This window comes from Coenobita brevimanus, chromosome 84, assembly GCF_032717465.1.
Source record: "Coenobita brevimanus isolate Jiangsu-jjx chromosome 84, ASM3271746v2, whole genome shotgun sequence".
In the NCBI taxonomy this organism is placed as follows: domain Eukaryota; kingdom Metazoa; phylum Arthropoda; class Malacostraca; order Decapoda; family Coenobitidae; genus Coenobita; species Coenobita brevimanus.
The window spans coordinates 47,024,255-47,051,776 of NC_137037.1; the positions used below are offsets into that span (position 1 = coordinate 47,024,255).

The 27,522-nt window shown below is 42.1% G+C and overlaps 1 protein-coding gene across 1 annotated transcript in view; it reads left to right on the forward strand.

Annotated features, from left to right (window-relative positions):
* Positions 1-214: 214 nt before the first annotated feature.
* The window catches only part of LOC145410194 (uncharacterized), a 58,707-nt gene continuing 31,399 nt past the window's right edge, over positions 215-27,522 (forward strand). Inside the window, exon 1 of the mRNA XM_080280393.1 lies at positions 215-752. Coding sequence (XP_080136519.1) covers positions 215-752 — 538 coding nt within the window. The remainder of the gene's footprint in view (positions 753-27,522) is intronic.

Sequence of the window (27,522 nt, forward strand, 5' to 3'; positions counted from 1 at the left end):
ATTGGTGTGTGGTGGCGGGTGTAGGCGGGGCAGTGACGGGGGCGGAGCAGGGCGCGACACATGGCGGGTGCCGGGACGCGGGGTGGCGGCGGACTGGAGTGCCTGCCCCGAGCCCGCTGCTGCTCGGCTCACCTGACCTGTGTGTGTGTGGTGCCGTCACGCTGCCGCCGTGAGCCGCCGCCGCCGCCGCCGCCACCACATGGCCCTGGGCTGAATGATGCCCTGCGCCCCCCTCATGAAGCCCAAACTCGGCTTCTCCATCGAGTCGCTGGTGGGAGGGAAGGGCGACTCTGATGGCCGCGCGTCGCCGCCGCTGGCCGATACCTGCAGCGACCGCGGTGTGTCTCCGCCCGCTATGCCACCCTCACCACTCTCGCCCGGCCCACCCGCCTTCAGCGACCTGCGGGCGCCGCTGGCCGTACGGGCGCTGCTGGAGGACAAACCACTACCAATTCAAAGGCCACAGCCCATTAACGGCGCCACTCAACGACCGGCTCAAGAGATCAGCCTGCCGCCCTCGCTGCTGGCCGCCGCCAAGCTGCCCACCGGTCTGCCACACGCCCTTCTACCGCCACACCTCAACCTGGCCGCGCTGCCACAGCTGCAAGGGTTGCCCGCAGCCTTCCCGCCGCACCTCAACCCCCTCATGATGGGCGGCGGGCCCGGCTTGGCCGCACACCTGCCTCGCGAGTACCCGCTCTACCCGTGGCTCCTCTCACGACACGGCAGGGTCTTCCCACACGGCCTACCCAGTGAGTACCCCCACCCTCCCTACACACGCAAATCGTAAAAGAAATTCTTATAAAGCACGCAAACAAGACAAGTGGAATAACCTTAGGGACGCTTCTGATTACATAACAGTAGGCAGCAAATTCTGGAGTACAGTAATAAAACATTCACATATCCAAAAAGTCAGTCCTTCCAAAAGCTCACCCCCTCCGACAAAAAAAAATCAGTACCCAATAACATCTTCAGTAATATCCACTGTCTCACATTCTATATCCTACTTGATAATAATTCCTTTTTATATTAAGAAAAGCCAGCAAATTTACCCACTCCCAACTTCGGCTCATCATTATCCTGCCCTACAACTCCACAAGATGCACCTTTATTAACACCTGAGTCGAACCATCACCTGCATAATTAACCCATTCACACTTTACCTGTACCATCATCACCATCAACATCATCATCATCATTACCCTGCCTTACCACACTCGCTAAATGCACCACTATAAAGCATCCCTGCATCATCATCACACCTGCATAAACTAACCCATTCACACTTCATCATCATCATATCATCATTATTATCAATTATCATCATCATCATCATCATCAACACCCTGCCTTACTACCCCTTAATGCACCTTTATTTATCACCCCACCATCACACCTGCATAAACTAACCCATTCGCACCTTTATCAATAACACCTTTACCTCACCACCACGACTACCACCATTACCACACCGCAACCACAAATGATCATCCCACCTAACATCGTCTCGCCTGGGTCCTGCCTGATCCAATCCACTCATTTCACTGCCTCACTTCTGGCCTACCTCATCTCTTTGCTGCCTCATCCATGTTCTACCTCACTCCTGTTCTGTTTCGCCCCTGTCTCGCCTAACCCCTGTCCTACCTCACCCCTGTCCTGCTTAATCCAGTCCCCCTGCCTGCTCTCCTTCCTGCCTCACCTCTACCTACCTCAATAGGTCATTCAGATCAAAGTTTCGCCACCACCCTCGACAAACAGAATCTCTCCCCACTACTGTTAAAAAAGCTTCCCTCCGGTCTGTTCGCAGGAGGAGAGGAGGGGAGGTATGTTTCTCTCTTTCTCTCTCTCTCTCTCTCTCCATGGCAATTATATCCTCCAATTCTGCTCGCCTTCGCTAATTAACGCTGACACAAAACTTCCTCAATCTACATACCTCTTCCTTTCCTATTAGCCAATTAACCTTCATTCCAGCTTGCAAATATCATCCCCTTGTGCTATTTCCTTCCTTCCTACCAACCCTCATTCTTCCTCTATTATTTAACCCCTCCATTCTTTAACTGTCTCTTTTCTGTTCTTTTTCTCACATCTCTCCCTCCCGTTCTTTCCTTTTTTTTTTTTTTACCTTCATCTCCTACATTCTCTTCTTCCCTTCATTTCAATTTGACTTCCCTCTCACCTCATTTCCCCTTTCCCTTTTTCTCCTCCCTCCGTACCCTCCCTCCTTCTGTTTTCGCTCCCATTACATTCCCTTCTCATCACCTTCCCCCTCCCTCTGTCCCTTCTCTCTCGATCCCTCCCCCCTTCCCTGTCTCCCTCCCTTCCTTTCCTGCCTTCCTCCTGCCCAGTGAACACCCTGCCCACCCTATCCCCTCTCTGCCAGCCCTGTGTCAACACTTATTATCGTACTCACCGCCCAGATGCCACCCTCCCTTCCTTCCTTCCTTCCCTCCCTCCCTCTCCTCCTTCCCACCCTCCCTCCCTTACCTCCCTTCCCTTCCCTTCCCCTACCTTTCCTCCATCTTTCTCTTTCCCTCCCTTCAATCCTCCCCAGTCTCCTCCTGCCTTTTCTCTTCCCTTCCCTCTCTTCAACCCTTTCTATTTTTCCTCCATCTCATTCCCTCCTCTATCTTTCCTCCATCTCCCTCCCTCCCTCCCTCTCCTTCTACCTTCACTTCCTTCTTCCCTCCGCCTACCTTCCCTCCATCGAGTTCCTTGTCTCCTTTTAATCCTCCCTTCCCTCCCCCTACTCTTTCTCCATTTCTTTCCCTCCCTCGCTCCACTCTTATCTTTCCTCCTTTTACCTTTTTCTCTATCTTTCCTTCCCTCACTCCCTCCCTACCCCTCCCCTACCTTCCCTCCATCTCTTTCCCTTTCTCTCTATATTACTTTCTTCCTTGGACCCTTCCCTCCCTTCCTATACCTTCCTTCTATCTCTCTCCTTCCCTCCTTCAATTCCTAGCTTCCCTCCCCTGATAGTAACTGGTATACAGTAGGAAGGGACACACACACACACACACACACACACACACACACACACACACACACACACACACACACACACACACACATACAAAGTACATGTTTAATCAGAAGGCTGCGAACTTTTCCCTAATGAAACAAGCTGAAGGATAGTCTCTTTCCCCAAGGACTTATTTTATTATTATTGTTATTATTATTATTATCATTATTATTTTATTATTACTGTTATTGTCATTATTATTATTGTTATTATTATTATTATTATTATTATTATTATTATTATTATTATTTATTGTTGTTACTGTTGCTCTTATTGTTACTGTTGTTGTTGTTACTATTATTATTACTATTATTATTATTATTATTGTTATTATTATTATTACTATTATTATTATCATTACTATTATCATTACTTCTACCTCCAGACGATTTTATTCAGTTTAGAAATAATCTCTAGTACTCAACGGATTACTGACGGCTGTATCTAACCCCTTCTGTTAAGACAATCAGTCCTAAGCTAAATTAAATCGTCTGGAGATAGCAAGGAATAAAAAAAAATCGCAGTGAAGGAGTTACGGGGGGAAAAAAAGCGAATCTTGGGGTAAATAAATCCCTTCCTCCGTTCAGATTTTTTTTCTCGTTTTTTTTCTATTTTCATATTTGTCTTTGTCTTTATTTTCCTTCTTAACCTTTTTACATTACCTCCCTGCTTTATTGGCGAGAAAATTATTATTCGTTCTGATGGTTAGCAACTTTATATGATACCCTGAGTGGTCTTTGTGTTCTGCATGGCGAGATAACATGCACGTGCAAACACCTGTGCTTCTGGCTACCGCACCTGCACTTAGCCAAGCAGGTGTGTGTGCTGAGGCTGCGTTCTCTTTCATTTTCTCATTCCCTTCCCCTCAAGCCTCTATATTCATTCACTGTTCTCTCTTCTTATAGTCTTTTTTTTAATCATTTCTTTTTCTCCCCTCTTTTTCCCCTCTGTCTTCCTCCCCACAACCCCTCCTCCCCACCCCCGTCCCTTTTACACATTCATTATTGTTCATTATTTTCATTTCTTTTTGGTTTTGTTTCATTTCCTTTTCTCTCTTCCCTCTTTTCTCCTTCTATTTTCCTCCCTCCCCTCAGTCCACTCACCCATCTCCCTCCCACCCACCCCATCCCAGGTCTCTTGTCTATTCTCTCCCTTTCACCCCTTTCTCTCCCTTTTTTTCTCCCCTGTATTTCTCTCCTCCCTTTACATTCCTCTCCCCCAATCCCTCTCCCTCCTTCCCGCCTCATTCTAACATCTACTCCCTTCCTTCTCACCCTTCCCTCCTATTCCCTCCCTTCGTTTTCTCCCTCACACTTTTTTTTTCTCCCCTCTCCTTATTTTCCTACCCCTCAACTCCCCTCTCCCCTCCCCCACCCACCTCCTCCCCCTGCTCACTCACTGTCATCTCTTCCATTCTATCACCCCTCTTCACTTCTCTCTCTCTCTCTCGTTTTCCCTTCTTTGTTTCTCAAGATCACACTCATCCACCTAACATCCACTATTTTTCTCGCTTTCATCCACGTCCTGCATCCACCACTCACATCCACCTAATCCACCTCATTATTTACGTTATTCACCTAACATCTAACATCCACCCAACATCCATCAAACAGCCACCTATTATCGTTCTCATCCACGTCCTACATCCACATCACGCATCCACCTAATCCACATCAACCTAATCCTCCTAATCCACCCAGTCCACATTCACGTAATCCACCCAATCAACATTCACGTATCCACCTAATTAACATCCACCTAATTCATTCAATCCATCCAATCCATCTCATCTACCAAACATCCACTATCCTCCTCCTTGTCAGCCTCATCCACACCTCACATCCACCTCCACTACACTAACATACCCATGAATATTCAAGCCAATCATCCTCCACCCCAAAAATCCACTACATAGACCATAATATTATGTGATGCTTCTAATTTCAATGCCACATCAGGGGAGGAATTTTCGTCTATACTCTTTTCACTCTCACCTGGCTCAGATTTCTCGTCCTAAGCTTATTTCACGTATTTCAGTGGCAGGTTAAGACAATGCTACAGCTCTGAACTAATTCCAGAGCACTTCCTCTTGACTAGCGTGATATTCTAGATTGATTTATTGTTACAGATGAGTATTTTAGATGGGAAGAAGGCAATTTTTGGCCAAGTTAGAGTGAAAAGACTAGTTGCTTCATTTTCTTCAATATATAAAAATCTATGCACATGAATTTCACATCATTTAAAGACATATTGTGTAGTCCTAGTTTTTATATTCCTTAACACTAAACGAATTTATTTCTCCTAAAGTGATTTCTCATCCTCAAATGATTAAAAAAAACAAAAACAAAAAAACGACCCTCTCAGCTCGTGTGTAACCCTAAAAAGTCCTTCAATTATTAGATATATTTCTTGAGATGGTTTTATATATTTTTTGAGATGATTTTATATATATTTTGAGATGATTTTGATATAATTCTTGAGATGATTTTGTATAGTTCTTGAGGTGATGTTCTATATTTCTTGAGAAGAGTTGATATACTTAACATTACTTTATGCTCTTCTTGAGATGATTTACATAACGTATATTTCTTGAGATGATTTCATACATTTCCTGAGATGATATGATGCATTTCTTGAGATGGTTTTACGTACTTCTTGAGATGATTTGATAATTTTCCTTAAGTCTTTTATATATTTCCTTGAGACGATGATACGTATTTACTGTGATGACATTATATTTCTTGAGAGTATTCTACACAGTTCTTGAGATGATTTTGTACATATCCTGAGATGATCTTATACATTCCTTGAGATGATCTTGTACATTTTTTATCATGATTTTATTGAAGGGACAGGCATCTAGTAGTGAAGGGGTTAGGAAATACCATATCTTACTCCACTAGGTCGATAATTTCCAAAGCATTTTTATACAACCTGACCGTAGCAATAAGTGATGGGGTATTACTTTTTCTTATTCATTCCTTCACTGCTATGATGTCTTTACTGCTTTACTCAGGCTACACTCAGACGATTTTACTCAGCTTTAGGAGGGATTTCTAGCTTTGAGGTGGCTGATAAAGACTAAGGACGGTATTCTAGTAAAGTTAGGAAGCTTACTAACTCCTCTTCCTTACCGATTTATTTCTGATCCTGCTCCGTTTACTATATTCCTGTGTGTTGTTCATGCAGTCTCTGTCGATATTGAAAAGACTTAAGAAGCAACCCAGGGGATATTAAAGAGTAGTTTGGAAAATAAATCGCTAAGGAAGAGGTGTTAGGGCCTTACTCGATGCTGAAAAGACTTAAGAAGCAAACAAAAAGATAATCGTGAGTTGTTTGGAAAATAAATCGCTCAGGAAGAGGTGTTAGGGCCTAAGTCTAATCCTTACAATTAGAAAAGTCTCCCTAGGCTTATTAACAATCTCCCGGAGAGGCCAAGAATAAAATATGAATAAGTTAATAATAATAAGTAGGATTAAATAAGGACTCTCACTCCCTTCTCCCTGCTACCTCAAAAGCACAATAGACACTAAAAATAATAACAAAAATGCAAACTTTACCAACATTGCATTTAACTCTTTCCACGTCCTCGCTAGAGAATACAAGCTGCCCTAATGTTACTTCCCTAGGAGCTTAGAGGTAAGAAATAGGCCTAGTGTTTTCCTTATGTTCCGAAAAAAAAACACAGAACACATAGGAAGATAGGGAAACACAGCAAGAACAGGAAGACACGAAAACACAGTAAAACACAGGAAGACAGGGAAACACGGCAAAACACAGGAAGACAGGGAAACACAGTAAAACACAGGAAGACAGGGAAACACAGCAAAACACAGGAAGACAGGGAAACACAGCAAAACACAGGAAGACAGGGAAACACAGCAAAACACAGGAAGACAGGGAAACACAGCAAAACACAGGAAGACAAGAAAACACAACAAACACAGGAAGACAAGAAAATACAGCATTATAATTGTGATTTTTCTTAATTCACTTGTCTTTGTTTTCGGGTCATTTCCCCCATTTTTTTTTCTTTTTTAGGAAGTCTGTGTTACCTTCTTCCCCCTCCCTCCCTCACTCCTCCACCCCCTAGTCCCCCTGCACTCACTCCCTACCCTCCACTCCCCCACTCCATGACGTTCCCTCCCCCCACCTTCTATTCCCCACCCCCTAACTTCCTCACCCACACCTCCCTACCCGAATTCCCCCATCCATATTCCCCAACCCCCTAACTCCCCTATCCCTAACTCCTCTACCTGTGACTCCCCACCCCTATTCCCCCAGTCCCCACTTCCAACCCCAACCCTACTCAGCCATTTTAAATAACAAATGCGTACAAATAAATTACCCCCCAAAAGAGAAGATTGTGACGCCGAAATTACAACAGCTCTGGAAATTATAACTAAGATAATTAATGTAACACGTATTTAATTTTGCACCATTACTCTTTTCGTCAGGTGAGGAAGCTCCCTAGCACTTTTTCCTAATCGATTTAGTTTTGTTTATCACACCTTGCTGTCCTCATCTGTATTACACAAATCCTTCTAATTTCGCTATACTCTGCATGGATAACGTACAAAAGGATAATAACCACCCATATCCAGAAATAAATCGTTACGGAATAGGTGTTAGGGAGTGATAATACAAGCCTGGGAAAGTTCATTCTGTAAGCATTAACTCTTTCGTGGACGGTGCTAATTTAGGATTCAGTTCCACTCACCGCCAGATGACTGAAATTTATTGTTAAGTGACCCATAGGAAGCTGAGTGTTAGTATTAGTACCATTAACCCTCTCATGGTGGGGACAGCTCTGGTTATGCTCGTAAAGCTAATGACCTACGATTTTATTAAGCTGAGAGTGGGTCATAGGCGTGTCTTTGCGTCTGGTATGAGTGTAATAAAGATGAGTAAAGTTGAATTAAAGCGCTGTTTTCGTCGCTGTTTGGGCTGTCTCCTTCCGACTGATATTAACATTTTACTTCCTACTAATAATAAAGCTTTCAGGCTCCCATTACTTACCCTCGGCTGCGTAAAATCGTCTGGCATTAGAAGCAATAGACTACCAGAGCTGTACCGACCATGAAAGAGATAATGCATATAGTATTAACACTCTCAGTCCCCCATGACTCTATGTACACTGAAAAACATTGCCTGACGTTAGCTGGGATAGAAAATTACAGAGTGAAGATAGAAGTAAGACAGTGTTCAGAGCGTCACTTTATGCAGCAAAAGGTGTATAGAAATTTCAGTCAAAATAGGAGAGATTTTTAGACCTGAAAATTTCCATATAGCCTTCATTAACCCCTTCACTTCAATGAGATCAGCTGAATGAAATCGTCTGGAGGAAAAAATAACCAAAATGGGGGGTAAATATGAATCCCCCTCCACTCCTCTCTCACAGGCGGGGGAGGGGAAGAAGAGGGGGAGGGGGAAGGGGAAGAAGAGGGGCGGGGGGAGGGGAAGAAGAGGGGCGGGGGGAGGAGAAAGAAGAGGGGAGGGTGGAAGGAAAGAAGAGGAGAAGGGACTGGGGTGCGGCTAATCACTTCATAATCCCGAGTAAAAACCAGGGTCATTTATCTCGCTTAATATCCCGCCCCCTCTCGTAATTGACATAAAAACCCCGCAGCGGCAAGGGACAATTAGTTAGTCACGTTATTAGGGCATTTATTCTGGTTATTAGTGATCATTTTCGCGTTCCTTAATGAGGCTTTTAATTCGCTTGATGGGTTTACGTAATTTTATGGCCTGCTTAACCCCTTCACCCCGAGGTCGTTAATTATGCAGGGTGGTCCATGGATAGATAGATAGATAAATAGATAAATAGATACACTGCCCCCTCTCGTGTGTTGCGGGGACGGCTCTCTTTACCCTCCAAGACCATGACGTATTTAATTCTTGCTAATGACTCTCTCTCTCTCTCTCTCTCTCTCTCTCTCTCTCTCTCTCTCTCTCTCTCTCTCCTTGCAGACGGGTTAGGCGTTTACGTAATGTTATGGAGACTCATTCTGTTTCGTTATGAGTGATCATTTCGACAACGCGTTCGTAAACACTCTCGGGGTCGCATTCTACGTGGCTTTGGAGATGTCGCAACACCTCCGCTTTACGGATTTTTTCTCCATATTGGACTCCTGTATCCTCTTGTATATTACTAAGGCAATCTCTGTCGATATTAATCCGAAATAAATAACACGCAAGGGAATATTTGGGTGTAATATGCAAAATAAATCGCTAAGGAAGAGGTGCCACGAAAGCCTCCTATATTAATACGATATAAATAACAAACGAGAGAATTTTCGGGATAATATACAAAATTAATCGCCAAGGAAGAGGTGCTACGAAGCCTCCGATATTAATACGGAATATATCACATGAAGAGGATTTTTAGGAATAATATATGAAATAAATCGCTAAGGAAGAGGTGCAACGAAGCCTCCCATGTCACCCAGAACACAGTCCTTGGTCTAAATGGTCCGGTGGCAGGAGGGGAAAAAAAAATCTGATTTCTTGATTCCTTTTGGTCCCTCCTAAGGTTAATAAAATCGTCTGGCGGGTGTAGATATAATCCGGAATCGTCTTGGAAGAGAATGTACTTGAAACCTCTTACTTAGCGATTTATTCTACTTATTACATCTTACTGTCCTCCTCTTTGTCTAGATTGACTCTATTTGCCTTTCCTAAGTTAACGAAAGCGCTTTTTGTCAGTAAGAAAAGACTACAGGTCCGTATTTTCATCTTAAGAAAGCTCCCTAACACCTCTTCCTAAGCGATTTATTTTAGCTACTTATTTCACCTTCCTGTCCTCTTCTGTTATATAAATCCTTCTAACATCGCCACACTCTGCATAAATAACTCAGAAAAGGATATTAACCAGCAATACCCAAAAATAAATCGTTAAGGAAGAGGCGTTAAGAAGCTTCCTTAACCGACGAGAATATGGGCCGCAAACCACCAGAAATATCCAAAATATAAATCGCTAAGGAAGAGGTGTTAGGGAGCTTTCTTAACCGACGAGAATAGGGACACATCGCAGTACGGACGGGGTTAACATCGTAAATCAGCGGCTTATTTTGCAGTCTCTTGTTCTTATTTCCAGACCATATTTTTTTTCAGTTTTGGATTGTCTTTTTTTATTTGAGGGGGGGTGGGGGTAAAATTAGCTTTGGTTACCCCTATCAGCGTGGAAGATCGTCTGGAGGTGGTATGAATAAATGAAAAAATAAGCTAAATAAAAAATAAATATACTGAATGGATGAAGCCACTAATGGAAATAAAAGCAAAGTTCAATAAAACAGGTTATCATAATGAAAGGATGAAGGTAGTAAAGGAAGCAAAAGTAAGGTTTAATTAAAAAAAAAAACTAATGTAAAGATGCAGAATTTCTAGGATGGCTTTCATATCGATCACCGTGGCATCTTGGCGCCACGCGGAACAGCTGGCGCCGACAACGTTCCCATTGTGTACTCCGTCGCCAGCCACCATCACTCTCCACACTCACGATCACCCTCGCCCTTGTAGGTGGTATGGGAGACTCCGCAGCGTCCCATTTTTAGCGATTCATTTCGCGGTTTGCAGATTAATTTCATCCTTTGCTATTTATGTATTTCTGCAAGAGGATTAAAAGATGGTATGGGCAAAGTAAATCGCTGAGGGGAAATGTGTTTTGATACCTCTGAAGCAATGAAAATATGATCCTTTCTCTGCCATTTTTCACGTACCACACACACCTTTGCATATCACGACTTCGGCGCTGATATCCACCGTCTATACTGAATACATGCTAGGATTTTGACATGATTTCTAAACTGTGTAAAGAGACTACTGACGGCAGAGGTATCAGGAAGTGTAAAATTAACAGACTTGTGGGTCGTGTTATGGGGAAATGCTTGGTTGCTGCCTCTCTCTCTTAGTCTCTTGGTGAAGATGGTTTCCTCGTCACAATAGCACTGTAATTCCCGGGTGTAGCCTATTCTGGGTGTTGAGCGTTTCCTTAGCATTGTCGCTGTGTGATTCGAGGGCATATTGTGAGGAAAGAGCTTGTGTGTTCTTCCCGTCTAAATCGTTCTGTGATAGGTTCTTTTCCTGTCATGAGCGCTCAGTGATGCGTGTTTTCCTCTGCCTTGTAGACGTGTAACTGTCGGGAGTATGCATGGAAAAAAACTGGGGTATTTTCCTCGTCTCTGTCTCTCGTCGAATCCTGCCGACCACACCGCGTCACGCTGTTGGTCATGTGCAGGTCGATTTAGCAGTCATAAAGGCTAAACATGAGGGAGGGATGAGACACGCTAGGGAGGGCCGATGGAGGCGAGGGGACACATTAACAAACCAACAACCATCCCTATACCATACCACTGTTTGCTGTCACTACCTTCTGCATGAACATCTATGCCTCTCAAACACCACCATCTTCTGTTTCCTCGACTGTACCAACCAAACCTACAGTACACCACAATACCGTCTTCTACAGTAATCTTCAGTTTTATTATTTCTGCCTTGCATGGGTCCTACCTTCCTCCCAGTCCACACTATACCTCTGTCTACTCCCACCATCTTTTTGTCTGACCGTCTGTGCCAACCATCTGTCCTACCTTTTCCCTAACCCCCCCCTCTGACACTATACCCTTCATCAAATCGCCGTCTGCTTCTACAGTCATTTGCTTCAGCTCCTGTCCCTTGTATGTCATGTATTACTGCTGACTTCACAACTCTTGCAACGTCTCTGTCAGTGATATATTTTGCAGTGTACACCTTCATAATCGCCCTGTAAACTATTGGTGCAAACTAAGTAGATTTAGAAACACACACACACACACACACACACACACACACACACACACACACACACACACACACACACCTACCATAAAAGATAAAGTAACAAATATGCTAAAATAAGTCGGTTAGGAATAAGTGCTACGAAGTCACCTATGCCACTAAGAATGGCACTCACCTCTACTACCCTCTCCTAACCCCTCCGTGCCGGTAAAGATGAGGCGGACGAAACATCTCTTCCTTAGCGATTTACTTTTGGATTTTATAAATTAAATATGCAGAGTATGACAATATTAGAAGGATTTATGTGACACAGAAGAGAACAGTTTATGTAACACAGACGAGGACAGCAAGGCATAATAAGCCAAATAAATCGCTAAGGAAGGGGTGTTAGGGAGCTTCTGTTACCTACGAGAATACTGGCCCAGGTGTCTCTGTACGGGAATTTAAGCGACCTGAGAATTAAAGAAGAGTCTGCACGTGAATCAGGAATAAAGAGGATAGTATGGGATAAGAAGCTAAATAAATCGCTAAGGAGGGGGTGTTAGGGAGCTTCCTTTATCTACGAGAATACCGGGAATTTAATCGGCCTGAGAATTAAAGGAGAATCTGCACGTAAATCGGAAATAAAACACTTGGCGATCCCTCAAAAGCGTACGGTATTATCCAGCAATTTTTGGTGGGGGAAGCGAATTTGTTGAGAAATATTAGACGTTTGTGTCCATGTCGTATAAGAATATATATCCTAGTACTGGGGGGAATATTTTCATGGTGGGGGGGAGGAAGGACATGCGAGTTAATATTAAAGATTTGTCTTGATGTCTCTGAAGTATAAGTATTCTAGTATTTATGGGAATACTTTCATGTGGATCTCGAAAAACAAACATGAAATTTCTCAAGATACACAATACAAAATCCACAAAATACAAAGAAAATACACAACAATAATATATGACGAAAAATATAGAGAAAATACAGAGAAAAACACAACACGCCATTGGCCCTCAAAATACACAGGCTTACGTAATAATTTTTGCTGAAATGTGCAGGTAAAGGGAAAATATTACAGGTGTTTGTTTTCCGATGATCGTAGAGCGGTGGTATTAATTTTGTATGATTTAAAGGGAGATTTAGACGTAAGAGTGTATCATACCTATATATATAACAATTTTTTCAGGTATCATGATAATAATAATGATGATTAGAAGAAGAAGAAGAAGAAGAAGAAGAAGGAGGAGGAGGAGGAGGAGGAGGAGGAGACATAATAATAACAATAATAATAATAATAATAATAATGACAATGATAATGATAAAAACTCTTATGAACAGCGTACAGGCTAGGACATAAAAATCTATATACTTTAGAACGATAAACAACGAGGCGTGAACAATGGCTTTTGAAACACTCCTCTTATCTTCGGAGACCAACAAAATATTCAGAATATCATGTAAAAGTTTCATAATTCTTAGAGAGAGAGAGAGAGTAGTTTCTTTCTCGATGCCACAAAGCGAATCTAAATTTCCTGCGATTCAAGAGAGATATTATCACGTGAATCTGGTATAAGGCCCATAATGATCCTCTAACTACACAATATTACCGCCAAACGCTATAGCAATATCATTTATAGTGGAAGGAGAGCACACGTAAGCCTGTATTTATTCATTTATTTCATTTATTTTTTTTTTTTAGGTCGGGGACCCATTTTTTATTTTTTTCTTATTTTTTGCTTGTCATCTCCTGCCAATTTCAGTCAGCCTAGGATTTTTCGACCTGGAGGAATTAGAGCCTTAATACAGGAGAAAAAATACACGTGATGATTCCCAGAGCAGACAGTGCTAGGTCAGCACGCAGTAGTTAATCACTTACGACGGAAGGACACACGCAAAGCAGCATTTATTCTTCTGGCGGCGGCAAGTGTCTGAGTTGAACAATATCGTCCGCGATAGGCTAGAATAAAATATTGTACGAAGGTCTTCTTCCATGGTCAAACGTTTATTATTATTTTCTTTTCCTTATGCCGTAGGTGTCTCGTCCTTTGTAACATTAGGTAATGGGTGTCCATACCAAGCTGTGGAACGTTTTCCAGAGAGAGGAACGGTTGAGTCGAGTAGGCCTAGCCATTAATGGATATTGTGTTAAACGCATATGTTACATGCACCACCTTCCAATGCAGTTTCATCTTTTCCTTTAGTTAAAATGAGTTTCGGTGTGTTGTTTCCTCTCCTCAAAAATCAGTTATGCATGTCGCGACTTGTGACTGGCACCAAAATCTAATCCACGCGCTCTGCGTAAAGCGACAGCGGTACCAGGTGTCACAGAACAAAATCAGTCACTCATCATCTCTTATAAAATCGTTTTTTCTGAACTAATTTTCATAATTTCATTAGTAAATTTTATGTTTTTAAAGACGCCCAATCAGATACAGTACTCTTTTAAAAAATCGTAAATTCAGTTATGGCATCACTATGATATTTTAGAAAATACCTTCGGCATCTTTTATATAAATTCTGGTGAATTTCGAGAAAGTAGTTTTCACATGGTCATATTTATTTTTCATGAGAATTCCAAAAAGGTATAACTCATATCTGCAAGTTCAATATTTCCACAAAACTGTATGACTAGAGGCTGCCCTAGTTTACACTCCGCCCACCCGCCGGTATGGGGAGCAAACGTTAACTGTGTGGGAGTGTTGTCGCTCGCATACTGGAACAATTACCTGACGCTGACCGAAAGTATAATGCAAAGTCGGCATCTCGCAGCTCCGCCTTTCGCAGCTCGGTATTCCGCAGCTCGGGATTTCGCAGCTTCGCCTTTCGCAGCTCGGCATTTCGCAGCAAAGGCATTTTACAGAAAGGCCTTTCGCAGTTCGGCCTTTCGCAACTCGGGATTTCGCAGCTAGAAGGTTACGAGACCCGTATGGATGTCTTTGCATGGGAATTTGTTTGAATGTTATAGTACTTAAAGGGGTATTTTTATGTGTAACTGCTGTAAGTACTAATTAGCCTTTTAAGTACGTTGTAAATCCCTAAAGCCGGGCTACAATTTGTAAATGAGAGGAAATAGTTTGTACAGAGTAGGGCAAAAGTCTGGAGGTACAAAGGGAAGGGTACATTACAGGATATCCTCAATGTGTCGTCCAGTAATCTCTCTCTCTCTCTCTCTCTCTCTCTCTCTCTCTCTCATTAAATTTTCCCCCCCAGCTTTCCACACCTCTTACTCACCCTCTAGGTTTGCTGTTTTGGACCGTATTTTACGGTAAGTGGCTTTGGATATGTCGCAGTACCTCTCCCTTAGCGATTTATTCTGCACGTTGCATGTAATAATCCTCTTGTATGTTTCTGACACAAACTATACGCTCATATTAAAACGAAAAACATACAACGAGATGTTAAGGTGCAATACGCAAAATAAATCGCTAAGGAGGAGGTGCCACGGATTCTTCAGTGCCACTTATAATAGTCCTTCTATGATTTAAAGGGTACGTGAATCCAGGACAAAACCCGCAATGACCCACAAATTACGCAATATCAACGCCAAACGCAATATCAATCACGCTGGATGGGGTACACACGCAGAGCAACACTTAAAGGCCTTTGAGAATAACTGCGTGGGTGAAAGTGTACATTTTCTATTATTTTAGGGGATACTTCGGTGTAAGGATGTCGTAAAACACACAATGGTTCTCCCACACACTCAGTATAATCCAGTCAATGAGAAAGAAGAAAATGTACGAAACGAGAAATATAACACCGTACCTATGGGGACCCTTGCTTGGACGTCTGTGCATATTTTCCGTTATTTGAATGGTTATTTAGGTGTAAGGTTCCCGTAACACACAGATTAGTTCACCCAGATACTCGATATTAATCCAATTCGTGAAAAAAGAAAGTGGACGGAAAAGGAAAAGTAACATTATTAAGGACATGTGAGAATCATTATGTGGTAGCCGTTGTATATCTGCTGTTATTTCAATGGATACTTTGGCGTAAGATTGCCGTAAGACACATATTAGTTCTCCCAAACACTCAGTATTGATCCAGTTCATGCAATTAAGTGGAAAAAAAAATACAGAGGTTCGATTGGCGATGATGGAAACTGGGAGGCGAAAATGGGATAAAAACAGTAATTCGCCTCATGAATACTAAAATATGGCCAATGCTGAATAGCTGGCAAAAAAAGAAAAAAAAAAAAAAAGAAAGAAAAAGAAGGAAAAAAGAAATACTATACCAACTTCTTTCTCTATATCACAGAACGGGAGTCAAATTTTTCGAAGAGTTAGAGGGATATTACAACGCGAATTAGGGATGAAACCCGCGATGATCCACAAAACACATATTAATGGCAGTCAAACGCAATATCAATCATGCCGAGAGAACTATACACACAAACCAACACAGAAGAGACTCATATGGAGGTGACAGCGCTGGAGTTTGGCTTTCTTATGTAGTTTTATGGACTCTTTTGGACGTGAGACAGCAACAGACTCTAAATATTGCTCTAAATACACACACTTTTCTCCAAATCAAGTTGAAAATCGCATATACGAGGAAAATAACTTTTTTTTTTCCCAGTGTTCTTCTGTAACATTACGGCACCAAAACTACTGATCTATTTAGCTGTATTTAATGGGATTACTAACACGTGAGCCAGACGTAAAAATTATAACAATCCCAAAAGTACACAATATTTCAGCCAAGAGCAACGCCAATGATGCTGCATAGAGGAAACACGCAAGACTACACTTAAAAGCCTCGTTAAGAAGTCATTACGTGCGAGTTCGTGTCAATTCTATATTATTTTAGGGAATATTTGGGTGTCATACGATCATAAAACATGCAATAGTTCTCTCACACGATATCGGCTGAATATTTTTGCGGAAAAGTAAACAAAAGCGGAAATGCTACAGATATGTGTGTAGATCATCGTAAATGAATCCGTGTCGGTTTTCTATTACTTAGTTTTTTTACACTTATATTTTATTTATTCATGTATTTTATTTATTTATTTCATGTGTTTCTACCTTGCCACCCAGCGACTGCTCCAATATTCAGGGGAACATGTCACATAGGGGCCAAGAGGGAGGGCTATGAAGAGGGAGAGCTGTGATGAAGGAGAGCTGTGATGAGGGAGAGATGTTACACGGAAGAGCTGTTATATGGAAGAGCTGTTATAAGGGAGAGCAGTTACAAGGGAGAGCTGTGATGTGGCAAAGGGCAGCTACGGAGGGGATGTCAGGGGAACTTGCTGAAAAATCCCTTCCCACTGAGGGATTCGAACCCAGACAGGCCCAATCCTCGCAGCCAGAGCGCGGCACGCTACCAGCGTCGCTACGGTCACCTCTAAGGGCGTCGCACACCTGGACCTACGCAAGTCACGCTCCAAAAGTGTGCTACGTGTCTTTGAACTACGGCTTCGTATATGGAGTGGGTTACGCGGCGTACGTAGCGTGGCATCTAGCATGAGTTACGTCACTGAATAAGCTCAGTTGTAATTCCGAGACACGTAACACACACACACACACACACACACACACACACACACACACACACACACACACACACACACATCGCCGTAGCGTGATTTGAGTGTGTGAGGCGCCCTAATGTGAGGCTGCCAAAAAAAACATGCAATTCTTCTCTCATAAAATACTAGCCGATCATTTTGGCAGAAAAGTGAAAAGAAGGATAATAATGCAGATAAGTATTTGGATGTCATCGCGTACTAGTCTGTCAGTTTTCGAATACTTTACAGAATATATGAACACCTCGATTAAAAAAAAAAAATGGGTAACAAGAAAGTTTATAAAAATATTGTTTCTTCGTCCTGCAAACGGAAAAGTAAGTTATCCATATATTCAAAGTTTTTTTTTTTTTTGCAATCAGAAATAAGTTCGTAAGAGCTAAAAGCAGTTATTTTACGCAGTACGTACTATCATATACTTGCCTCCCGTAGTATAGTAATTCTTAGCTGGTCTCCAAAGACTAATAATAATAATAATAATAATCATCATCATCATCATCATCATCATCAAATACAATACTGCCCAGCATCTTTGTCGCAAACTGTAGTTACAAAGAAAATAAATGAGAAATTTTCATCGTATCACAGCCTAAAAAAAAAAAAATCTAAAAAATCATAGGACAACTGCATCAAAAAGTGAAATAAAACATACAATATACCCTTAAAGTACGCCATATTGTCCAGGATCTCTAGCTAAAGCACTGTGTATACAAATTATGTTGTTTACAGTTACAAAACTATTTATATTTCTCTATTTTATATATAAATTCACGAGATACTTGTATGAGAAAATTAAATTGAATACGCAATGAACCCTCAAAATACGCAACATTGGCCAACATCTCAAACCAAAACATTGTGTATATAGAAAATGCAAATTACTGTTAAGAGAGACTATTTCCCGTAAATCTACGAGATATTTGCACTACAACAAAAATTAAAACAAGCAGTCACCCTTCAAAAAGCAGTTCCATGGGTACCTATAGAGTCGCTTTGCCTGCCTCTCTCAAGTTACAGACGTTGTATCGAAGAAGTTGTGATATTTTTGAACGTTCTGTTAAAGAAGGGGAAGCGAAACTAGAAAGCGATGATGGAAAAAGAACGGTAAGGAAGGACAAGCATGGCATATGGCATAAATGAGGAGGATATATATTCAAAGGGAGGGAAAACATTAAAAAAAAAAAAATAGAAATACAAGAAAAAAAGGTAGAAGAAGAATTCCAAATTACGAGGAAAATGAGACTAGGAAATGGTGATGACAAAGAGAATGGCAAGGAAAAACCATGATTTATTGCACAGTTAGCCCGCGTTATGGAAAACTATCAAGTAATTTCATAAAAGCATAGCAATCTCGTCCCCTTCATGTCCAGCGAATGACGAAGAATTTGCACAAAATGTCATTCCTGTCCACGGTCATCACTGTCCTTCATCTTCATCGTCTCGAGATCCCTTGTACTTGAGCCATCATGAGAAGACTTAATCCTGCGGTCCCCCCTCTCCCCTTTTCGTCACATAAGCCCCCTCACCCATCCCCCTCCCTCCTATGGACTTCCCCACTTGTCTCCGTCACACAGACCCCCTCTCCCCTCTCATAAACTCCCCCAGACCCCCTCGCATGGACTACCTCTTCCTTCTCCTGAACCCCTCCCGCCTCCTCCTTTACATGCTCCCACTCCCCCTCCCTTACATGTCCCCAACTCCTCCCCTTTTAAGTGGACCCCCACCCCCTCCCATCATCAGCTAATCCCCCTGATAAACACAACGACATTAATTTTTTCCGGAAGACCGCGATTGTCAGGAACTGGAACACGCGCCTCTTACACCTATCCCTCCCCAACCTGATGGCATTACTGGGGAGACGATGGGGAGGTTAGAAGCCTCTTGGAACCCTAGTCTTCCCGGCCGTGAATGAACCCCTTTAAACCCATGAACCCCCAGCTGTTAAAACCCAGTATCTAGTTCCTCAGTCTTTATTCTACCCTGGAAAACACATGACCCCCTACGCATGATTCTTATCCTTCAAACCCATATCGAGTCTCACCGGCTTTGATTCGAACCCTCCATAACCCATGTCTCATTTATGATTCGAACCCTCAAACCCATTTCTAGTACCACCAACCTTGATTCCAACTTTCAGACCTTATGTCTAAACAGTATTTACATAAACCCCCCAAGCCCGCGTCCCCCTCAAAAGCCTGACTTCGACCCTCACAACCCGTATCAAAAACCATTGATTCGAACCTTCAAAATCATTTTTAGTCTCATCTTGATTCCAGTCCCATAAACCCAGGCCTCCTAGTTTTGTTTCTAGCCCCTAAAATTCATGCCCCCCCTCTTCCCTAACCCTTATCTTACCCCCCAAATCCCCATACAGTTTCATTCCTCGCCCCCAAACCCCCTGCGTCATGGAATCAAATTAAAGCGTAAGAAAGGTCGACAGGATTTTCCCGGCTAAAGGCTTGTTGATGACCTCTGTCGCCAGATTATCCCACGAGGAACGGCGGCCACGACGACACAAACGACGAGGCGACACATCACGGAGCGACATAAAAACGGTAACAGCCAGTCCCATATTACCCCTTCGGAGCGTAGGTTCCTGAGGCTAGGCTTCTGAAGACTAGTACACCTAAGGGTAGATGACCTGCCTATTCCCCTGGGCGGCAATACATGATCTAAAACTCTCCACTCACATCTTGGGGGTTCAACTTATGCACGGCCGTCACTCAGATAAGGACGCTCAGACCACTAAATAACCAGGGAGACCATTTTTGCGTGGCTATGTCAATCGAGTTCTCATGCATGTACGTACAGTATAATCCCATAATGTCTTTTTTTCGTTTTTCTTTTTCGTGATGAGGTTGGCTTGTGAGTACGACGTGTCTTGGTGAAATCAATTGTAATGTGCAAACAGTTTAGGCAAAAATATTACAGTAATGACCCGAACATCAGAGCGCATTAAATAAATATCATAATACTCCGGATTTGCCAACGCTATAAAAATGGCACACGCGAAAATTCCTTGACCTGATCCAGCGTCATACACAATCGAGGACATAAGTGTGCTTAATACTTCACCTCACCTGCTATTTCAGTTTCCTCTGTTGGCTGATATTCCTAAGTTGAAAGAGGATATGTTTCTCTCCCTCTATATTGGGCTCTTTGATATGATGCGTCGGGGTGGAAGGTGACGGACATGCCCCAAGCGTGACGAAGCATTAGCGGAACAGTAGGGGAACTTTTGACCGTGACTGTAGAAGGGACCTCGAGACTACGAAGATGGACAGGTAGGCAAACTTTTGTCCCCGGCTGTAGGCTACATCAGAACCAGAGAGTGCGTTTTGACGGGGCACATAAACCCACATCCAACGACGCATAAGCAACATAATCACGGTCAGTCCTCGATCAATTGAAATGAGATTAAACCTTTCATGGTCGGCGTAATTCTAGTGTTTTATTCTAGATAATGTCAGGCGATTTATTCCGCCAATACTGAGTAGCATGTGCCTGAGGGTGTTAATCCTTGGGTTGGTATGGACACTCTGTAATACGTACCTCTCCTTTTTCGGTGGAGGGGAGAAGGGGGGAAAGGCAGGGGGGGGGGGAGGGCGGTGATGCACAGGGTAGCACGTTCACCTCTACCTTTCTAGCATCAGGGGGACGCCTTCACGTGTTGGCACCGATATAACTGAGCGGCTCCTCTGCCTGCTTATACGCACATCCCTCAACTCCCTCCCAACCTCTCAAACGGTGATGGTAGACTGCCGGAGCTGGGCAACTTCATCCTACAGTTTCAGATGAAGCTAGGGCTACAACTACTACTACTACTACTGCCACAACAACTACCACTACTAACACCAGACGGTTTTGTTCAGCTCAGACCCAAGATGACGATGTGCTTTTTACTGTACTCTTGCTACCTTCAGACGATTTTATTTAGTTTAGACAAAATTTTCAGAGCCGGAGAGGTTAGATTTACCCTTCATTAGTTCCTCCCTGTCCCGAAAGGAGGATGGTGGACTGCAAGACAAGGGCCCGTATTTTCCTCGGTTAAAATAGCCTCCTAACACCTTTTCCTAAGCTATTTATTTTGCTTATATCACCTTACAATCCTCCTTTGTGTTACGTAAATCCTTCTAGTGTCACCTCCTTTTACACACATAGCGTATAAAGGGGTATTGACCTGCCATATCCAGAAATAAATCGCTAAGGATGAGGTGCAAGGGAGTCTCCATACCCGACAAGGACACGGACTAAGGACAACTTTAGCCTGCAGTCCACTGGGATCACGTTCGGACGAGGCGGGGACGACAAGAACAGCAAAACAAGAGAAAAATGTCCTAAAATGAAATAACATCGTCCGAGGGAAACAAAAACACCACAACACAGGCGTCTGATGGCCATGAAGACGTCGGCGGAAATGGATCAGATGTGAGAGTGAGTTTGTAAGAGAGGAAGAGGGGAGGAAACGGAAGGGATATTGTGAATGGGGGAGAGAGGGGAAGGGAAGGAGAGAGGGAGAGAAGGGTAGATATGAAGGGGAGAGAGGGAAGGGGAAACGGGGAGAAAAAGGGGAATATGGGAAAGAGTGAAGAAGGCTTAGGAGAAAGAGAAACGTTATGTAAAGGAACTTGAAAGAGAGAGGAGGGGAGACGGGAGAATACGAGGGCGTTAGAGAGAGAGAGAGAGAAGAGTGGTAGGAAGAAGGAAGAGAGAAGAGGGAGAAGGGAAGAAAGGGGAGAGAAGAGGGAGAAGGGGGGGAGAGGGAGAGAGTACAAGAAGACAATGACAAAGGGAAAGAGAAGTGAATGAGAAGTGGGGGGAAGGAAAGGGGAAGAAAAATTAATCAAATGTGAGATATATCATAAGGGAGAAGAAGACCTGGGGAGATAATAGGAAAGACAGGAATGGAAGAGAGAGAAGAAAGGGAGATGGAGGGAGAGAACGAGATAGTAAAAACAGGAAGAGGGAAAAAGTGAGGCTAAATACACACAAAAAAACAATCGTCAGGAAAATAAGGAAAGAAGAGAAACTGGAGAAAGCAGGAAGGGAGAAAGTAGGAAGGGAGAAAGTAGGAGAGAATGGGAGAAGAGAGAGAGAAATGGAAAAGGGTGAGAGACTGAGATAACAGGAAAAGAAACGAGAAGGGAAAAGGGAAAAGAATAACGGGAAAGGAGAAAGGCAAAGAGGACAGGAAGATCAGATTAGGAATTAAAGAGAGTGAAAGTAAGAGAGGAATGTGATGAATGGACTTGGGAGATGAAGAGAGAGAGAGAGAGAGAGAGAGAGAGAGAGAGAGAGAGAGAATTAAGAAAGAGGCATAAAGGAAGCAGAAATTAAATAAAAACATACAGGATGCAGAGTAATGGCGGAAGTGCAAGTGAGAGAGAGAGAGAGAGAGAGAGAGAGATGGGGGAGGGGGAAATTTGTGTGCGTATGTATATATCTATGTATGTATGTATATGCGAAAAGAGTTACTTCCATATGTGAGAAGGGGGAGAGGAAGGGCAAGAGGGAGGGGAAAGGGTGGAGGGGAAGGGGGAGGGGAACGGGAGGGGGGGGGAAGGAATGGAGGGGAACGAGAGGGAGGGAGAAGGGACGGGTGAAGAGTGGAGGGTGCAATGAAAGGGGCCCTGTTGAACCCTTTTATCGGCTTTTAATACATCTGGTGATTATGTCCGTCCCACCCCCTGTATTTACGACACCAGGCCTGAGCGAAGCCTCCCAGGGGTTCAATCCGAAGGTGTAGGGTTCAGAACGAAGCCTCGGTGTCCCCCTAGCCCTAACCAAGAGCGAATGGCTAATGATGCTGAGTTTTTTTGGCGATGTCGAGTGCTGATCTAGATGACCAGTGCTGAGTTTGGATTCTATTATATCCTTTACTATCATGACGTCTTTTCAGCGTCATTTCACTGATGGGAACTCTCACTTAGAGGAAATAAAATCGTCTGGAAATAGCGGAAAGAGTTTTAGAGGCATCTTCGTAGTGAACGGGCCAAGGAATTTGTGTACAGAGACGGAAAAATCGCCCCGAAGTTTGACGAATACATAAGGGAAATATCGAACCCTCTGAAACACGCTTTAGTGGAGATAGGGTTTTCACTGTACTTCGCCCTTTGTAAATTACCTTCAGACGGAACTGGGAAGATGGTTATTTCTTAGGCTTGTACCAGAACCAGAGAAAACAACATTTATTTTGCCCTTTTTCTTCCATGATGTTGATAAGGGAATGATGATTTTTTAACACAACTAAAAACGTTCTCTGATATAAATAAAATCGTCTGTGTTTCGTTATAATAATCGTCTGTCCTTCGCTATAATAATCGTCTGTCTTCCGTTATAATAATAGTCTGTCTTTCCCAATAATAATCGTCTGTTTTTAGTTATATTAATCGTCTGTCTTTCGCTATAATAATCGTCTGTCTTTCGTTATAATAATCGTCTGTCTTTATAATAATCGTCTGTCTTTCGTTATAATAATCGTCTGTCTTTCGTTATAATAATCGTCTGTCTTTATTATAATCGCCTGTCTTTCGTTATAATAATCGTCTGTCTTTCGCTATAATAATCGTCTGTCTTTCGTTATAATAATCGTCTGTCTTTATAATAATCGTCTGTCTTTCTTTATAATAATCGTCTGTCTTTCGCTATAATAATCGTCTGTCTTTCGTTATAATAATCGTCTGTCTTTCGTTATAATAATCGTCTGTCTTTCGCTATAATAATCGTCTGTCTTTCGGTATAATAATCGTCTGTCTTTCGGTATAATAATCGTCTGTCTTTCCCAATAATAATCGTCTGTCTTTCGTTATAATAATCGTCTGTCTTTAACCATAATAATCGTCTGTCTTTCGCTATATTAACTGTCTAAGAGGTAAACATTTCCCTGACATGAGTAGAGTCGTCTGTCTTTCACTATGAAGAAGTACTTAAGTGAGTCCCTGGCCACTTAAGGAGTTAATTAAGTTGTAAGGACTGTAAGTACCAGTTTTAAAAAGGCAAACACTTATTTCACCAGATTAAGTTAGTCAGTGAGTAGAATAAGTTGGCTATTGAACTGTGCTTAGGTAATGGCGAATGCTGATTAAGTTAGGATGTAAGGGCTGCGGGAATCTGTTTCATAATAGTTACACTCATTTCACCTGATTATGTTACAGTGAGTAGACAGACAGACAGACAGACAGACAGACAGACAAACAGACAGACAAAAACAAGAATGGAAAAAGGAGAGCAATGGAAAAATGATCATCCTGGGAATTTCAAACTTAGCGAAATCTGTATCTAGGTCCTGGCATCTTCATTTTGTATATATTTATCAATCTATCTATCCATCTATCTATCTATCTATTTTCTACGGAACTCGTCTACCTCGTATAACACTACATAAAGACGTAGATTATATGAACACCTTTGCTGGCGTGTTTATATCCGACTCCATTGATATTAAGGGGTTTTGTGCTACATATTATCTGAGGTATTTATAACCCACTCAAGTATTACTAATCGTTATATCAATAATTTCCTGCTTCTAAAGGCCGATATGTGAGAAATGATCAAGCAATGATTTACAGTTTAACGAAATAATCTTGAAGGTCTGTCTGTCTATATCTATCTGTCTATATCTATCTCTTTATCTACATCTTTTTATCTATCTATCTACCTCTTTGTCTGTCTGTCTGTCTGCCTGTCTGTCTACTGATTTTAAGTGTCATACCTATAATCTGACGACCATATTTGCCATGAAATACTGACAAGGACAAATGTTAAAAAAGAAAAAAAATGAACAAAAATGAAAGCAAAATGCAAGAGAAAAAGAGTCAGAAAAATATATAAAAAAAAATAGGAAGAAAAATAAAATAGTAAGCAGAAAAAAAAAAAAAAAAAAAAAAAAAAAAAAGAAGAAGGGCGACAATACATATTAAGAAAAAAAAACGCATGAAAGAAATGAAAAGCAAAAGAGGAATAGGAAAACAAGGAGAAAAAAAAATACCAAGAAAGGGCATAGCATAAAGAACCAACGAGGAAAACAGAGGGAAAACGAAGACAGTAAAAAAAAAGAGGGAAATAATCAAACAATCAAAGGAAAAAGAAAAATACAGGAAAACAAAGAGGGAACAATAACATAAATCATAAAGGAAGGAAATTATCTTCGAAGTTAAGATATATAAAAGAACAAATGGGCGAACAGAATAGCGAACATTGAGAGAGGTCAGAAATTACAACCAAAAAGAGGAAAAGAGAAATCAGAAAGCCTAAAAGAGAGAAGGGGTGAGAGACCGGAAAAAGAGGGGAAAAAAGAGTAAACAGGAACATATATCGTCCAACAGTGTCCAATCACCTGCGCATACCTGACAAATATATTGAGGAAACTGCATTCTCATTCTGGATTTACTCTCTCTCTCTCTCTCTCTCTCTACCTACCTACCTACCTATCTACCTACCTACCTAAACTAAGAACCTCCTCTCAGTCTACCCCTGTCTTATTAATTTACTGTTTTTTCTACCAATCATACTTCATCATCTCATTTCCACCCTTCCTATACCAGCTACAGAATTCTCTCTCTCTCTCTCTCTCTCTCTCTCTCTCTCTCACTAACAAGGACATCACAACGCGTACGTCTGGTGGCAGCGGCATGACGGCGTAAGTGCGTGGCTGCCGGGGACATCTTTATGCAGGAAGCAGCGTATTACGGGCTCTCAAATTTCGCATAATTATTTTCCCCCGATTTCAACCCAGGATGTTAGGCCAATTTGGGTGTTTCCTCGACGCCCTCTCATCTATACGGCACCCCAGGCTTCCCCTCCCACCCCATTTTTCTATATAATTTATGGGCTGGATATAAAATTTAAGAAGAGGGTCTCCATTTCAGCTTCCTCTCGTTGTGGGTAGATAAGGGTGAGTCTTGTGGATATTCATTAATGGGGAGATTATGAAAATGGAGGGGAATATTCACTTTCTCTCTGTCTCTCTCTCTGTCTCTGTCTCTGTCTCTCTCTCTCTCTCTCTCCGTTGGATATTCATTGCCGGGAAGATGATGAAAATGATGGGGAATTTTCTTCTCTCTCTCTCTCTCTCTCTCTTACCTCTGTGACCGGTGAGAGTATTACTTAAGCCCTTATTCTCCTCATTTAAGCAAGCTCCCTAGCATCCCTTCCTTAGCGATTTATTTTGGGTATGGCTGATTAATATCCTTTGGTACTCTATTAACGCAAAGTATGGCGACGATTTATACAGCACAGAAAAGTACAGTGAGGTGTAATAAGCAGAATAAATCGCTTAGGAAACGGTGTGAGGGCCCCGTACTTGCTTGAAATCTTAGCTATCGGTGCACACTTCTTCCAAGACGCTGTTGTAGGAAAAAGGTGAATCATACCGCAAAATACCTGTTAATTCTACACCATGATATAGCCTGGTTTTATGAGGGTGTATTAAACTGCCTGCTGGTGTTACTTCCTGGTCACCATTGATACCAGAGGAACACTGGCTTTATAACAGATTAATTTTCTGCAAGAGTTGTATTCATCGTTTAAGATATCAACGCCTCCTTCATGCGCGATATTTCTTGGATCTTGTGTTCATATATCCCATGCTATACCGACGATTATATTACTACTATACTAGCACAGTACTACTTAAACGTTATTGTGCTACGATTCTACAGCTGCAACTACTACTACTTCTACCACCATCACCACTACCACCACCACCCATGCCGCCACCACCACCACCACCACCACCACCACTACTACTACTACTACTACTATTACTAATTCTACTACTTCCTGTATACGCGTGTAAGGAAAAACACTCTTCTATTAACGAATGACTGGGAAATGAAAAAAAATAATCATGTCCAAGAGAATCATCAACGGACAGAGAAACATACCAAACTTCTTTCAACTTAGGAATATTAACTAGCAGAGAGAAGTAAAAAAAAGAAAAAAAAGTGAAAAATTAGGTGAAAATTTTTTGTCTTTGCAACTGGGTCAGAATGATGATGATGGTGATGATGATGGTGATGATGACGATGATTTTTATATCTGCGGGAAACGGAGTGATGATGATGATGATGATGATGATGATGATGATGATGATGATGACGATGATTTTTATATCTGCGGGAATCTGAGTGATGATAATGATGATGATGATTATAATGATGATATTTATATCTGCGGAAAACTGAGTGATGATTATGATGATGATGATTATAAT